Here is a 17,003-nt window from a genome sequence, read left to right as displayed (position 1 = left end):
TTTTGCGCCATCATGCCAGCAAAGTGTGCAGCTGTTATGGTAGCTTCATGTGATCCTCAAGACCTGGAGCTGATTCTGGTGTGAAGAGGTCATTGTCGTCTGTTACATACATAACACGATTCTTGTGTTCCCCTGAACTATCTCTGGTCAAACGGGTTCTGCACACTCCAATTAACAGATAAGGGCTTGCACCCACACATGTTTTCTGTTAGTTTTTTTAAAAAGCCCTCTTTGACCACCTCTTTGGCTATGCTGGGGATCATGGAACCTGCGTAGAACTGAGAGCCAGCCTGGTGTAGTGGTTAAAATGTTGGATCTGGGAAATCCAGGTTCGAATCCCTAATTGTACCATGGAAGCTTGTTGGATGACCTTGGGCCACCCACACACTTTCAGCCTAACATATCTCGCAAGGTTGTTGTGAGGATATACTAGAGGAGAGAAGAATGATGTAAGCCAGTTTGGGTTCCCATTGGGGTGAAAGGCGGGATACAAATCAAGTAAATAATAAAATACAAATAAAAAAGGGTTCAGTAAAAAGGGGAATTGAGTAACACTGAATTTAAAAAGCTGGCTGGATCCAACCCACTGCATTTATATTACTGTCATTACATATTTGTACCCTGCTTTTTACAAAAGTGCTCAAAGCAGCTTAGCATACATGTTCACAATAAAAACCACAACTTCTGAAATATAATGGGGACATTCCAACTAGTAGAAGAACTAAACTAATGAAGTCAGGAAGGTTCCCACAAGAATATCACTCTGTACAATGTGTAAAATAGAACTTCTCAGGATGGAATTTCTAGGAATGGGCTACTCTTGGGATTTTTAATGTTTGTTGAAAGTTTGTCATCCAAGTGTGCCAAAGGTCTCCATGCACTTTCCTGTGGCTTTGTGGGCCAGCCATGAGGCAGTGGCAAAATTAGAGCTCAAGGAGCCCCTTCATGCCCACCATCAGGCTAGGTGGCTGCAAAAATGTCAGCGGTGTGGGAAAAGCTTTCCCCCCATACCATATGGCCTGGCAGAACAGTGTTGGATGGCCACGTCAGCAGTGAAATGGGAGAAGCAGCTGGGGAAGGTGGGCAGGGTGAGCAAAGGCAAACTCACCTGCCAGGGGTACCAGGTGGGGGGAGTAGGGAGAGGCTGGACAGCTGGACAGGGTGACATGGCCATCATGAAGGGTTGCCAACTCTGGGCTGGGAAATTTGTGGAGATTTTTTGGGGGGGAGCCTAGGAAGGGCGGCATTTTGGAGGGGAGGGACCTCAGCAGGGTATAATGCCATACAGGCCACCCTCCAAAGCAGCCATGTTCTCCAGGGGAACTGATCTCTATCATATGGAGACCAGTTGTAAATGTGGGAGATCTCCAGGCCCCACCTGGAAGTTGGCAACTCTACATCACAGGCAAAGCGGGGTGGGCCTGGAGACAGCTGCAGGCAGGAGATGGTGACTTCCTGGCAGCAACACCAGCCGGCAGGAGGTTCTGATTGGCCGGGCCTATGAGAGAGCGAATCCTATTGGCCCAGAAACTGGGAATAAGCCAGGCCTCACCCTTAGCTGAAGGGTATTGGCAGAGCCTGGTGTGGCCCTGACCAGGCCTTTATTGGGCAAAACCCAAGGCAGTCTGGCCTGGCCACACCTAAGCAAGCAGATCCTCAACCAAGGTTAAGCCCTTCCCTTCCCTTCGCTGAGATGAGTGTGGGGTGTGCTAAAGAAAGGAGGATGCTGGAGGGTGCACCCACCCTGGACCCAAAGTCTGACAACTGTAAATTATTTTTGTTGGACCTATGGTTGATTTTTATTTTTCATAATTCACGTTGAGTTTTTGGTGAGAAAAGCTGACTATAAAGAAGGTAATCAATAACTACATTAAATCGCAACATAAAACCAAAGTAAAAAATAAAACTCATAATTAAAATGACCAAAACAAACATTAAAAACATCAGGAGAATAAATATCAACCAGAGCAGAAATCAATGAAGGCAGAAGAAAACCCAGCTCTCTTTGCTGGTGGCTAAATACAAGCAACAAAGATGCTCAGTGGATCTCCTTGAAGAGAGTGTTACAAATGCAGCATCATTACAAGAAGAGGTCATAAGAACTTAAGAGAAGCCCATGTTGGATCAGGCCTATGGCCAATCCAGTCTAACACTGTGTCACACAGTGGCCAAAACCCAGATGCCATCAGGAGAGCCACCAGTGGGGTCCGAACTCCAGAAGCCCTCCCACTGTTGCCCCCCAAGCACCAAGAATACAGAGCATCACTGCCCCAGACACAGTGTTTTATCTATACCTTGTGGCTAACAGCCACTGATGGACCTCTGCTTCATATGTCTATCTAATCCTCTCTTGAAGTTATCTATGCTTGTAGTCGCCACCACTTCCTGCGGCAGCGAATTCCACATGTTAATTACTCTTTGGGCAAAGAAGGACTTCCTTTTATCTGTTCTAAGGTCCTGTCTTGGCCACCACTTACCTCAGTTCTAAAGAGGGGAACCCAGACAAGGGCCTATAGTGAAGATCTTAATGAACAGCACAGCGCAGCATAGATGCTGATGGCTTTCAGTGTAATCCTAAACAGAGTCACAAAGCCCATTAAGTTCAATGGACACAGAGGGGTATCACTCTGTATAGGATTGCACTGCATTGCATATTGCCTTTCGTGAGGACAAAATCATCTGTCTTCTTCTGCTGTAAAAAAAAAGCTAAGTAAAAAAAAGAAATGCACTTCCCTTTGCAGAACGTGAAATAATTGCAAAGGTGCTCTTTGCTCCATTTTGAAAAGTTCCTTTCTCCTTTTCTCCTCCCCTCTCTTTCCCTGTTTCTTTTAACTGGGTGAGTGATTGCATTAATTTCTTTCTTTTACCTTTTAGAAAAGCCAGCAAGTCTCTGCCCTTATCTTCATTGATTTTGCCTTCCAGAGAGGAGAGTGTCTTGCTCACATCACTCATGACGACCGAAATGTTGTCAACCTTCTTCTGTAGCAAAGTCAGTTTCATCTCTTGGCTGCTAATCTGCTCATTCATTTTTTGTGCAATTGCTACGCACGGGAGTGGGGGGAGAGAATGGAACAAAAGAAGAAGAAAGTCAGCAAATTAAATCACAAAGGGAAAAGCAAAAAAAACAAAACCCAGAAACAAATTCAACAAATGGCTGCTAGAAATGGAGCTAAAAAGTTTCTGGGCTTATTAACAGGAATGAACGAGCTTGATTTTTGTCATGTGTCTTGACTTATGAGTGACAACCATATAAGCACAGCAGCAAATAATTGCTGAATGATCCATATTCATTAGAGAGTAGTTATAATTCCAGGAGAGTATATTGAATAGTTAGCAGAAATTAATGAGGACGAGAGAAGCCTCCCCCCTATCTAGTAGTCACCTACGGAGGATTCAGTTTTACCATTTAAATGAATTCATTATACTCCTATCCGCAGCTGAAAAATTCATTTAGGTGTCAGAGTGCCAATGATAACTGCTTCTGAAACATTTAAAGTGATAACTTAACCCTGCTGATTAGGGATGTGCTCTAGAGATACTGAGTGCCCAGTCTGTACACTTCTCTTTGCCTTCTCTTGTTATGCTTTATTTTGTATTCTCTGGATTCTTTCCCCCAAATGCTAGACTTGAATCCAGTAGCTTCTTAGAGACCAACACGATTTTTGGGTTATAAGCTTTTGAGAGACATTTTGTTGGTCTCTGAGGGGCTACTGGACTCAGATCTAGCCTGTGCTATTGGAGACCAACACAGCTACCCTCAAAAATGTGGTTCTGACAAATTTCAAAGCCATCTTTAGTCCCTGGTCTTAGAAATTTTACTCACTGCATGAAGAGTTTCTTCAGATATTCAAGATATCAGATGACTCCTACCCAGCAAAGCTTGATCAATTCCCTGCATTTGAGTTTTCTTTGGATCTCAGGTGATGCTGTGTAGAACTCTCTTTGCCCTGGGAATTTCCATGGGTGGTGATGGAAAGTGCCGGCAACTTGTAGCTGACTTATGGTGACCTCGTGGGATTTTCAAGGCAAGAGATGTTCAGAGGTGGTTTGCCATTGCCTGCCTCCATGTGCAGTCCCTGGTACTACTGTCCAAATACAAGCCGGGGCCAACCCTGCTTAGCTTTGGAGATCAGACAAGATCAGGCTAGCTTGGGCTATCCAGATCAGGGCAGAATTTTCACTAGCCTTACTAAAACTCGTTTAGCTTCTCCAGAAATTCTGGGAATATTTCATCTCTGCAGAAACTTTGTCTCAAATTTAGCGAATCTACTCTGCACCAACAAGGGTGCTTCTTGTATTATGTTTATAAGTGATAACCCTACATGGACCATTGTTAGTTCTATAATCAATCATAAGGCTTCAGGATGTCATGTAAGAAGTAGCGGCTCCTCCCGTTAACTCCTCCATGTATAACTTCTGCTTTGCCCTGAAGAAGCCCTCCGAATTAGATGGTTGGGAGGCAGGGGGATGTCCTGGTGTGGAACTTCTGAAGAACGGTTCCGTTGAACCATATAAACTGAGGTTGTGTCTATGAAACCTCACTCATATTGGAGCTGGGAATCTTGAAGTAATAAGCCATTGCTGCAGCATAGCAACTCAGAACATCAGGCTACTAGGTGGTAGGAAAATAACGGTTGTATAAATCCAATACAGGAACTCTGCTTTACACCCGGAGGCAGCATCATGCAATGTGAGGACCACAGCAAGTCCTGAAGGACAGCCGGTGTGGAGCAGTGATTAGAATGCTGGACTAGTACCAAGGAGACCTGGTTCAGTCCCCACTCAGCCATATGCTCACTGGATGACCCTGGGCCAGACTCATTTTCTTAGCCTAACCTACCTCTCTGGGTTGTTATGAAGATAAAAAGAGGCGGGGAAGCACCATCCTAAGGAAGGACTTCAAAAAGGACTCTAAAAATGTAATAGATGTAAGTCCACATAACCTACAGGTTTCTGTTTGATTCCTGGAAAGCTCAGCCAGTAACACAATACAGACTGAACAAAATGAAGCATTGCCCAGGGAAAGGTTATATATCACATGGATCTGGCATCTTGGCATCATGGCATACTTCATACCTGCCAGTCCCCTTGGTCTGGAGGGCGGCACCCTCACCAGTGAAGGTCCACAGAACCAACAATGGCATTATGCCTAGAGGGACCTATTCCTAGGTAGCAGTTTTGCCACAACAGTCTAGCTTCTTGCCTTTCTCTGAGCTGAAAGAAATTAGACATCCCTTTGTTTAAGATTATGTATTTCTTGTAAGTGTAATTGTTTACATGTATTAATTAAAACCATTTTGAAAAATATTTAAAATGGTTAATAATGGTGGAAAGTGTCATCAAATGGCAGCTGACTTATGGGAGTCCCATGGGGTTTTCAAGGCAAGAGACAAACAGGTGGTTTGCTATTGCCTGCCTCGCTGTAGCCTTTGGACTTCCTTGGTGGTCCTGACCTGGATAGTCCAGGATAGCCTGATCTCATCAGATCTTGGAAGCTTTTGTTGTTGTTCAGTCGCACAGTCGAGTCCGACTCTTCTCGACCCCATGGACCAGATCATGACACTGTCTAACCATCTCATCCTTTGCCGTCCCCGTCTTCTTTGACCTTCAATCTTTCCCAGCATCAGGGTCTTTTCCAGTGAGTGCTCCCTTCTCATTTGGTGGCCAAAGTATTTGAGCTTCATTTTCATTATCTGGCCTTCCAGGGAACAGTCAGGGTTGATTTCTTTGAGGATTGACTGATTTGTTCTTCTTGCAGTCCAAGGGACTCTCAAGAGTCTTCTCCAGCACCATAGTTCAAAAGAATCTATTCTTCGGTGCTCGGCCTTCCTTATAGTCCAACTCTTGCAGCCATACATGACTACTGGGAATACCATTGCTTTGACCATGCGGACTTTTGTTGGCAGGGTGATGTCTCTACTTTTTATCATGCTGTTTAGGTTCGCCATCGCTTTCCTCCCAAGGAGCAGGCGTCTTTTAATTTCATGGCTGCTGTCACAGTCTGCGGTGATCTGGGATCCCAGGAACGTGAAGTCTGTCACTACTTCCACGACTTCCCCTTCTATTTGCCAAGGAGTGATGGGGCCGGATGCCCTGATCTTAGTTTTTTTGATGTTGAGCTTCAAGCCCACTTTTGCCCGCTTTTTTTTCCCTTGGGAGCTAAGCAGGGCCAACCCTGGCTAGTACTCGGAAGGGTGACCTCCAAGGAACACCAGGGTCATGATGCAGAGGCAGGCAATGACAAAACCACCTCTGAAGCATCTCTTGCCTGGAAAAACAAGTCTAGCAAACCACCTAGTGGTGCATCATGCTAAAGAGCTAGAATTTCTGGCAGCCACACAATCCTAGGATCTCCTGGCTACACGACACACTGCCATATGATAGATAGATAAATAAATAAATAAATAACCAGGGCTATCTCTACTTAGGAGCTGCGGTGGCTCAAGTGGTTAAAACACTGAGCTGCAGGCTGTGGAAGGTCAGTAGTTAAGCAGTTTGAGACCCGAGTTGCCGCATGACGGAGTGAGCTCCCGTCTCTAGTTCCAGCTCCTGCCAACCTAGCAGTTCGAAAGCAAGAAATTGCAAGTAGGTAAATAGGTACCACTTCGGTGGGAAGGTAACAGCGTTCCGTGCGCCTTGGTGTTTAGTCATGCCGGCCACATGACCACGGAAACGTCTTCGGACAGCGCTGGCTCTTCAACTTTGAAACAGAGATGAGCACCGCAATGAGCTTCTGCACCTCTTTTTCTACGAAATGACCCCTGAGAACACCTTCTGGAGATCTTTAAAGGCCTAACCTGATGTGATACTCTCCTAAAGCCATACATCTCCTCCCACCTGTTTTGGCCATCCATCCACTGGTCATCCATCCCCTTACATTACCCACTGTTGTCAACATGACTCGGCAGCAAGTTAGAGAACGTGTGGATTACAAGATCAGGGCAGGAAAGGGTGAGAGGACACACACACACACCCCGCCTCAACTTCTGCTTCCGATTAGAAGGTTTGCAGCCACAGTCCAGGCTGTGGGCGGCCATGGCAATAGGATTACGTGATATGAACAATGCCAGCAACAAATAAGAACGGGCATTAATAATAATTTCATATAGGCCAGTGGAGCACCTGGCCATATTGCTTTCGTAATGAAGTTAGTGAAGGCGGGAAGATTGACCTGGAATATGCCGCTTTCTTCCATCAATCACCGTGGTGTTTGCACAAACCTATAAATAACCTGTTTCACCCCCCTCACTTTTCTGAGCAGACCCAGGAAAGAAACAAGATCGCGGGAGGGTCCCGGTGCTCCATCACATGGCTTTGGGCGGCCAGGGGGATTTCTTTTGTTCTGCCTTTAATAAATAGCGTTGACAATGATTGTGTTACGGAGGAGGGTAATTACAACAGCTGACCTGGGTTGCCGAGGTCCTGCGGCTGCTGATGCGGCAGTTGGTTTCCCAGCGTCCCCCCACTGACAGCGGCGTTGCTTTCAGCCTGGCTGCTGTGTATCAGCAATTGATCCTGCGGGGCTAGAAGAGAGGGGAAGAGAGAAGAATAAAGACCAGTGAAACATTCAGCTTGACTAATTCATTGGATACTCAGCTATCCTTGCGCTGCTGCTCCTTGGTTCCCCACCCTGTACCTCTGACTCAGCAAAATCCTAACCGTTTGCGCTGATTCCGGAGTTAGCTGCTCTGCCCACCTGGACCTCATGCTATGCTACCACATTGGAAGGGGGAGGGGGAGAGCGAATGGTTTTTTTTTTTTTAATTCTTAACTGTTGAGGATTAGAAGTGTCTCCTTCAGGTTGCAATTGATGGTGATATGCCGATGCTTGTGCTAATGCCAGGTTCACCCGCCCTGATCATTAAGAAGCGGTGGAGAGCCATAAAATTAATCCTGGAGTGGAGGCTTCAGGAAAGGGCACGGAGCAAGCCTAGCATAATAAGTGTAGGACGGCCATTGCTCTGATTCAGGGGTCCAGGGGAAACGGTAATCCTAATCCACAGAATGGGTTTCTGTTAGGGATGCTATGGGAGTTTGCCAGGTTTCGATTTGGACTTCAGCTTTGCCCTTTCATAAAACGGAAGTTTCCACGGCATAATTTTGAGACAGTTGCTGAAAATCTGCAACACGTTGGAAAACTTACCTGAGAAACCGGGGGGGGGGAGATTTTCACCAAGGACACTTTCACACACGCTAAATAATGCAGTTTCAGTCCCATTCAGCGACTGTGTGCAAGCGGCTCTTGCCATCTCACACAGTAAAATCCAGTTGCAAAGTGCATTGAAAGCAGATTAAAAGTGTGTTATTTAGTGTGTGAAAGCACAATCTTGTTAAGCATATTTTAATTCATCAGCTGCCTTGGTGGCCCTTGTGAAGGCAGAAAAGGAGGGATATACATGTTGTAAATAAAGTTGCCATCCCCCAAGTTGGGGTGGGTTTTCCTCTGATTTCAAGGGCTCCAATTCACTGCCCCCCACCCCCAAACAGCCCCTCCTGCGTCAATGTCAACGTCATGATGATGTTACCCGATAGTGATATCATCACGTTGCCAACGTCAGGGGGTGACTCTCTAGTTTTTGGGCAAACTTTATAGTTTTGGGGCAAAAAACCATAGAGTTTTGCCCAAAACCTAGAGCATCACCCTGCAATATCAGCAATGTGATGACATCACTTCTGGGTAATGTCATTGTGCTGTTTGTGCTTCACATGCATGGCAGAAGATCCCGGCACCATTTGAGATTGCAGGCACTTGATTCCAGCTTCATCTGATCCTTTTCACAGAAATGGAAAAGTAGAAAACCAGTCCAAAAGGGAGAAATGTTATACCCCTTCACTTCATTTGCTGGGTTGACATTTTATTCGTAGACAGCTTTCAGTAATTTCGGAATATGAGTCTGCGTTCTCCTCCATCTGTAGTAGAAGAGGTGCAGACCATTATATCAAAACACTTCTCTGCCACTTCATTCCCCTGCATGTGTGAACTAGCCCTTGCATGGAGAGAAAGCCTACTGAACACACAGTTTGGACTTCTTTACGTGTATGGGTTAGGCAGCACAAAAATGATTCCCCTCCTTGGCCCAAGGATTTATGTGGTGTATGTAGTTAAACTACATAGTTCAACTATATAGAACTGTCTTATAAATTCTGACTGGCTGTAATAGCTAGTGATCATACCACACTCTGTAATGGCAAAGGGTTCAAACTGCATACTTCTGTAGTTCAGCTAGGGTTGCCAACTCCAGGTTGGGAAATTGCTGGAAACTGGGGGTGGAGCATGAGAAGGGTGGGGTTTGGAAAGGGGAGGGACCTCAGTGGGTATAATGCCATAGAGTCCCCCTCTCCAAAGCAGCCATTTTCTGCAAGAGAACTGTTCCCTGTCATTTGGGGTTCAGTTGTTCTTCTGGGAGATTTCCTAGAAGGAAATCACCTGTATATATTAACCAATGATTGTTAGTAAATAGACTCCAGTTTCCTGGGCTTTCTCCCCATTGGCTTTGTGCCAGGTTACCTTCCAGGTCAGTCTAAACAATAGCACAGAAGGTAAACACATTAACCCTATAATGACTGAATTTAGACCTTGCAACACGTGTTTTTCCAACACCCAGAAACCATGAAGATTTGGCCTATGATCTGCTGCCCATTTTCCTAAACTAACCCAATGAGAGGTCATGGTAAAGAGTGCCTGTGTCAGCCTCAGACTTAAGGCCTGGCCGTCGCTGCTGCAAATGCATGCCAGCGAGGGTTGCCAGCCTATTGGTGAGGCCTGGCATTCTTCTGGAATTAAAACTGATCTACACAGAGCAGCTGAGCTAGGGCTTCCAGGTCCCCCCCCCTTGCCACCAGTGGGGAATGGGTAGGGTTGCCAGATCCAAGCTGGAAAATTCCTGGAGATTTAGGGATGGATCCTGGGGGGGACAGGGACCTCAATGGGGTACAATGTCACTGAGTCCACCCTCCAAAGCATCCATTTTCTCCAGGGGAACCGATCTCTGTAGTCTGGAGGTGAGATGTAATTCCAGGGGATCCCCAGGTCCCACCTGGAGGCTGGCATCCCTATGCAGTTCCCCTAGAGGAAATAGCAGCTTCATAAGGCAGACTCTAGAGAGAAGAGAGAAGAGAAGAGATTGGATTTATACCCCACCTTTCACTGCCCAAAAGAGCCTCAGAATGGCTTACAATCTCCTTTCCCTTCCTCTCCCCACAACCTGTGAGGAGGTGGGGCTGAGAGAGCTCGGTGAGAATTGTTCTTGAGAGAAAGCTCTGAGAGAACTGGGACTGACCAAAGGTCACATCAGCAGCTGCATGTGGAGAAGTGGGGAATTAAACCCGGTTCTCCCAGATCAGAGTCCGTGCTCCTAACCACTACACCAATACTACCACAATAGGGCTTGCCAACTATGGGTTGGGAACTTTGGAGATTTGGGGGGTGCAGCCTGGGGAGGGTGTTATAATAACATAGAGTCCACCCTCCAAAGCAGCCATTTTCTTCTGGGACACTGATCTCTAGACTGGAGATCAGTTGTAATTCCAGGAGATCTCCAAACCCTACCTAGAAACAGGCAACCCTAAATCACAGCTCTGTGTAGCTCTCTTCTTTTCCCGAAGCCCACCCTCTCCCTAGGGTTGTCAAGTGTATCTTCGCCAGGGGCAGGGGGCTCCTGGCCAGCGTCTTGTGTGCGCGCGCGCCGCATGCACTTCACCCAGAAGTGACAGGAGGATGCCAGGCACGCTGGGGGTGGGGCCATGGCCATACAAGGGAAAACCATAGAGTTTTCCCTTGTATGGCTGTGGCCCCGCCCCCAGCATGCCCGGCGTGCCCACATCACTTCCTGGTGACGCGCATGCAGGGGTGGGGTTCCTCCCGGGGCCTGATTCTGCAGCATCGGAAATCGGGCCTCCAAAGCGGGGGTTTACCCGCCCCCCGCCCCCACTTGGCAGCCCTACCTCCCCCAGATCTTGAGGAATTTCCAAAGGCAGAGCTTGCAGTCCTCATGACAGCATCCAGTCAGTGCCAAGAACTGTTCCCATCATTAATTTTTCCCCAAAATACTTATATAACATCTTTCTTCACACATATGGACCATGCTCCTTAATTCTGTATTTTTAAAAAATTCTCTGCATTTTAAATCTTGAGAGCCTTTTAACTTAAGGAAAGATTTAATGCAATCTTGTTTAATTGGAATGCTACAATCTCTGTCCTCCGACTGCTGCGTTTTTAAGTGCCTTGAATCCAAGGAGATAAGGTGGGATAGAAATAATTTAAATAAATAAGTAAATAAACATAGTGAACCCTAGGTGGTATACAATAATAAATTCAACAGCATAAATACCAGCAGTCTAAAAAGAAAAATAAAGCAATTGATTCATATAAATTAAAAGCTCTTTATAACTCCAAATTTGTGGAACAATGGTTTCTGGTGTTAGATTACCTGATGTGCAATGATACATTGAAAGAAGCTGTGCATTCAAAGCTATGTTATAGTATATTAGTTCATTTTTGAACCTGTCAATATTATCAGCTTAATTATTTTTGCAATCTCTTTCCTTTGTTCAGTTCTTGGTAATTGTTGATTTCTAGGTTTACTTATAGAATGTATGATACATGTTTGACATTGTACGCTCGTTATTGCACAATAAAAAATTAATTTTTTGGTTTTTTTAAAAAAAGCTCCCTTAGACAGAACCCCTTTATATAAAGTAGGAAACTAACTAGGATTGCAAATTCTCGCTTGGAAAATACCTGGAAATTTGTGGATGCTGCCTGAAGCATTTGGGGAGGGAGCTTAATCGGGATGTGATATCACAGAGCAGGGAGAGCTTTTCTGGTGCCTCCCAAGTGTTTTTAGACAGTCCGTTGGAGCAGTTGGGGCTCTTGCCCAGCAAGGCTTCTGACTGGCCATTGGAGATTTGATTGGCTGGGCAGATTTTTCAGATGTTGCTCTGTTAGCAACTGCCACCACAGCACAAGAATCTACACTGTGTTACCAAAATTAAGCTGTGGCGATCATTTGGTGTTTGCTTCCATTTTGTGGCAGCCATTTTGTTGCTGCACGCACCATGCCATGTCAACGTTCCAAATGTGCCCACAGGCTCAAAAAAGTTGGGGACTCCTGCCACAGAGTTTGGCCACTGAAGCTGCCATTTGCTCCTCCAGGAGAACTGATCTCTGTAGTCTGGAGATCTGTGGTAATCCTGGGAGAACTCCAGATCTGGAGGGAGGCAACCCTACTTCCTACAGTGGTTCCATAGCTCTGGAGCGATAACTGAGAAACAGGGATGCCACTAACCTGCCTCCAGTGGGAAGGCTCCTGCCAACCCTTAATGGTCTCCCACTGCAGTGGGAGAAAATGGGGAGGGGGAAATGGCATTGTGCGACATGCAACATCACGTCTGGCAAAAAAAGAAAGTGATGTTGGTCGTGGTGACACTCTAGGAATCCAACCAAATCTCTATGGTAAAACCACAGAGTTGTTAGATTCCTAGAGTGCCACTGCAATGTGGTGATGTCACTTTCAGCTTTTTAAATCAAAAGTGAAATCACTCATTGTGCAACACCATTTCTAACTCCCCCCAAGCCTGTGGAGCTCTAGCTGGCATCACTGTGACTACAATGGAGGATGGTTTGGAGCTCCAGGTGGTGGTTGGTGATTTCCTGGAATTACAACTGATCTCCAGGTGACAGAGATGAGCCCATCTGAAGAAAGCGGCCACTTTGGAAGGTGGACTTTGTGGCATTATACCTCACTGAAGTCCCTCCCCTCCTCAAACCCCACCCTCCTCAGGGTCCACCCTCCAAATCTCTGGGTGTTTCCCAACCTGGAGCTGGCAACCCTATTTGGAGCAGAAACAGGCAAAGCAAACGTTATTTCTGACTGCTGGTTGAGCCGCCTCGCATCTCCGTACTCCAGCCCATTCTCAGTCAGGCTGGGAGGGGGGGGAGTTTGCCCATCGCCAATAATATCACAGTCAGCACTCTAGATAAGAATGGGGAATAATTAAATCTATATTGAGAGGTTACCCGAGGGGCATGCAAGAGAACCGTGTCATTTTTAATAACAAAGGAACAAAATTGCACTCAAGATACTTGAGAGCACTCTGAACTGATCTCCTAAGACAGGCACTTCCCCCTAAGTACGAACAATTGGAATTCTATAGGAAATTGCCACCGTTTGCTGTGTGTTTTCTGTGGTCCCAAAATGGGCTTCCATTTATTTGTGCGCATTGTGTTCTTGCGCTGCTACGCAGCACTTCTAAACACAAAGGGTGCGATGGCACCAAGCTGCACTTAGCATTTCTATAATGCCTTCAACCATTCAATGTGCTTGGTATGAATTATCGCAGTAATCCTTAGGATACACCTGTAAGCTGGGATCGTCATCATTAGCCCAGCAGGTCCAGCCTACCAAGATGGCGGACGTAGGTGATTGCCTAGGGTGCCAGAGGAGCAGAGGGCACCAGGAGCAGCTAGTGGCAATCCCAAATGGCACTGCTAGCCCCAGGGTTGCCACCCAGGTCTGGCATGTCAGCTTGGGTCTGCTTGCCCAGCCTGCCTTCCCTCACCCCACCCATGCGCATCCTAGGAAGGAAGAACAGAGGAAGAGCAGGTGGCTGACAACACTGCCCCCTCCAGTCTCCTCACTCACCTGGCTCACAAGAGAGTGGTGGTTCCTGCCTTTGTGGTTGCCTAGGTCCCTGTGCCCCAGTCTGTGCATGCCAGGGTTGCCAACTTCCAGGTGAGGCCTGGAGACACCCCTCCTGGAATTACAGCTCATCTTCAGATGACTCAAATCAGTTCCTCTGGAGGAATTGGCTACTTTGGAGGGTGGACTGTATAGCATCATCTAATCTGGGAGAGCCGGGTTTGATCCCCCACTCCTCCACTTGCACCTAGCTGGATTACCTTGGGCAAGCCGTAGCGCAGTTTGACTATTCATCAGCCCATTCATGGCTGTTTGGCAGCTTGCTTCACTGTATTCCTGTGGGGAGGGGAAGGGAAAGGCATTTGTAAGCTGCTCTGAGACACCTTTGGGTAGTGAAGGGCGGGGTATAAATCCAATCTCTTCTTCTTCTTCTATGAGGTCCCTCCCCTCCCCAAACCCTGTCCTTTCCAGACTTCTCCCCCAAATCTCCAGGAATTTCTCAAACCAGAGTTGCCAACTATGGTGCATGCCTAGCTCAGGGCGCATTGGCTCTGCAAGTGACCAGGCTGTGATGTGCACGAGGGGTGCCCAACTAGTAGCTTGCTCGCCTAGAGTGACGAAAACCCTTGGCCTGACCCTGTAGCCCCATATTACAAAAAAGAAGCTGAGGCTAAAACCAAGAAAGTGGCTTGCCAAAGACCCCCCTGGTATGTCTGTGGTGGAGGTGAGATTTGAAATGAGGATTTCCTAGTTCACAACTTGTCCACTTGAACACTACACTATGCCAGTTTTTACTTTTGTGCTTTGTTGTATATTTGTCTAGTCGTGTAAGCTAAAGCGTACTGAAGGTAGGCATAAAGAGCAAGTCCATCCCACCTTAGGGTGTATTGCAGAGTATTATGACTACAAGAAGTCTGGTTGCTGCTAAATAGATTCTCTGTTGCGCATTGAAAAGAATATGCCATAGGGAGGCTCGAACATCCACGATTTCAACTCATGTCCTGTTGGCCAGAGGCGAAGAGGGAGCAGATTTTTTTGACGCTCAGTTTGACTATTCATCAGTCCATTCATAGCTGTTTGGCAGCTTGCTTCACTGTGTTCGTCCTCACCATGCACTTCAGTGCATTTGGCTTTTTGCACGTGTGCATTCTCACACAGCCTGGGACAGAACGATGGGGCACCAGACCGCCCTGCATGTGGCAGATGCTTTTTTTATTGCATCTATCAAGAGAGAGAGCTGTGAGAGAGGTGAGTGGGTTTCTTTTACTTGCTTTCAGCTGAGAGAATTCAGCTAAGGATATTTTGTGGGAAAACTGTGTTTAGCAGTGTGTGGAAGCACTTAGAGTTCTTGCAGAGTCCTGGCTGATTGAGTGTGGGAGAGGAACGGGCATTGTTTGACTGGGATTGCCTGTAATTGAGAGGAAGTGGAAGGGGCATTGTTTTGCCTGTGATTGAGTGCCTGGGTGAATTTGAATTTGAATAGCTGCTGCCTGACCTCTGCTGGGGGAGGCCTCTATTTAAGGAAGCACCTTGCCAGAGGCAGAGGAGACCAGCTGAGCTCTGAGCAGGAGCAGGAGAGAGAGCTGTGAGAGAGGTGAGTGGGTTTCTTTTACTTGCTTTCAGCTGAGAGAATTCAGCTAAGGATATTTTGTGGGAAAACTGTGTTTAGCAGTGTGTGGAAGCACTTAGAGTTCTTGCAGAGTCCTGGCTGATTGAGTGTGGGAGAGGAACGGGCATTGTTTGACTGGGATTGCCTGTAATTGAGAGGAAGTGGAAGGGGCATTGTTTTGCCTGTGATTGAGTGCCTGGGTGAATTTGAATTTGAATAGCTGCTGCCTGACCTCTGCTGGGGGAGGCCTCTATTTAAGGAAGCACCTTGCCAGAGGCAGAGGAGACCAGCTGAGCTCTGAGCAGGAGCAGGAGAGAGAGCTGTGAGAGAGGTGAGTGGGTTTCTTTTACTTGCTTTCAGCTGAGAGAATTCAGCTAAGGATATTTTGTGGGAAAACTGTGTTTAGCAGTGTGTGGAAGCACTTAGAGTTCTTGCAGAGTCCTGGCTGATTGAGTGTGGGAGAGGAACGGGCATTGTTTGACTGGGATTGCCTGTAATTGAGAGGAAGTGGAAGGGGCATTGTTTTGCCTGTGATTGAGTGCCTGGGTGAATTTGAATTTGAATAGCTGCTGCCTGACCTCTGCTGGGGGAGGCCTCTATTTAAGGAAGCACCTTGGCAGAGGCACGAGCCTCTGGCACGAGCCGAAGGGTGAGCTAAAGGGCTCTTTGCCTGTGGCTCTTAGCCTAGGGACTCTTAGACTAGGGGCGCTGTAAGAAGCCCAAAAAGAGCCAGAAAGACAAGGCCCTAGGCTCTTTGTCTTTCCCGTAAAATAATTTGACTTGATAACAAAACCCACATAAATACCAAGGGTTTAAAAGGGGGATTATATTTATTTATTTTAAAAGAATTATGAAGCCAGAATGCCAGCAGGGGGTTGGGGGCTATCCAGTGTTTTGCACGGAGTGTCACATGTATGACTATCTGCCCACTGGGCAGAAGTCTTGGGTGTGTCCTCGGTGCAAGGAGCTCCTGGTTCTCAGGGAACGTGTGTGCTCCCTTGAGGCCAAGGTGGCTGACCTGGAGAAGCAGAGACAGTCAGCTAGGCACACAGAAAAGACTCTCGGGGACTTGTTAGCTTCGTCCCACTCTGGATCTGGCAGCCCCGCTGCTGTCAGGGAGCATGAGGGTCTAGGGGAAACAGGGCACCATGCTGAGGATAAGGGGAATGTGCCCTCAGAAGGGACCTCTTCCCCAGCTGGTGAGCGGCTCTCCTTTTGCACCAAGGAACCATCCCTGAGCAGGGTGGGAGGGGGGCTCTTGGTAGTGGGTGATTCGATCCTTAGGCAGGTAGACAGCTGGGTGGCGAACCCGCGTACTGACCGTATGGTGACTTGCCTGCCTGGTGCGAAGGTAGCGGACATTACGCGTGTTTTAGATAGGCTGGTAGATAGTGCTGGGGAGGAGCCAGTGGTCGTGGTGCATGTCGGCACCAACGATGTGGGGAAATGCAGTCGTGAGGTCCTGGAGGAGAAATTTAGGCTGCTGGGCAGGAAACTTAGGTCCAGGACCTCCAAGGTAGCCTTCTCAGAAGTGTTACCTGTTCCACGCGCAGGGCCGGAGAGACAGGCAGAGATCAGGAGTCTCAATGCGTGGATGAGACGATGGTGTAGGGGGGAAGGGTTCAGGTTTGTTAGGCACTGGGATACTTTTTGGAACAAGAGGGAGCTGTACAGGCGAGACGGTCTCCACTTGTCCCGAGAAGGAACCAGGCTGCTGGCACTTAAAATCAAAAAGGTGGCAGAGCAGCTTTTAA

The 17,003-nt window shown here is 47.2% G+C and overlaps 1 protein-coding gene across 1 annotated transcript in view; it reads right to left on the bottom strand.

Annotated features, from left to right (window-relative positions):
• Window positions 1–17,003, bottom strand: part of MMRN1 (multimerin 1) — a 114,212-nt gene that overhangs the window by 39,634 nt on the left and 57,575 nt on the right. Inside the window, exons 3-4 of the mRNA XM_015422577.1 lie at window positions 7,407–7,523; window positions 2,868–3,041 (exon numbers count right to left, since the gene is read on the bottom strand). Coding sequence (XP_015278063.1) covers window positions 2,868–3,041; window positions 7,407–7,523 — 291 coding nt within the window. The remainder of the gene's footprint in view (window positions 1–2,867; window positions 3,042–7,406; window positions 7,524–17,003) is intronic.

The sequence above is a fragment of the Gekko japonicus genome, unplaced genomic scaffold (assembly GCF_001447785.1).
Source record: "Gekko japonicus isolate JY-2015 unplaced genomic scaffold, Gekko_japonicus_V1.1 scaffold1528, whole genome shotgun sequence".
NCBI classification, from domain to species: Eukaryota; Metazoa; Chordata; class Lepidosauria; order Squamata; family Gekkonidae; genus Gekko; species Gekko japonicus.
Note: the sequence above shows the minus strand (reverse complement) of the source record. Positions and strands in the feature narration are given on the sequence as shown.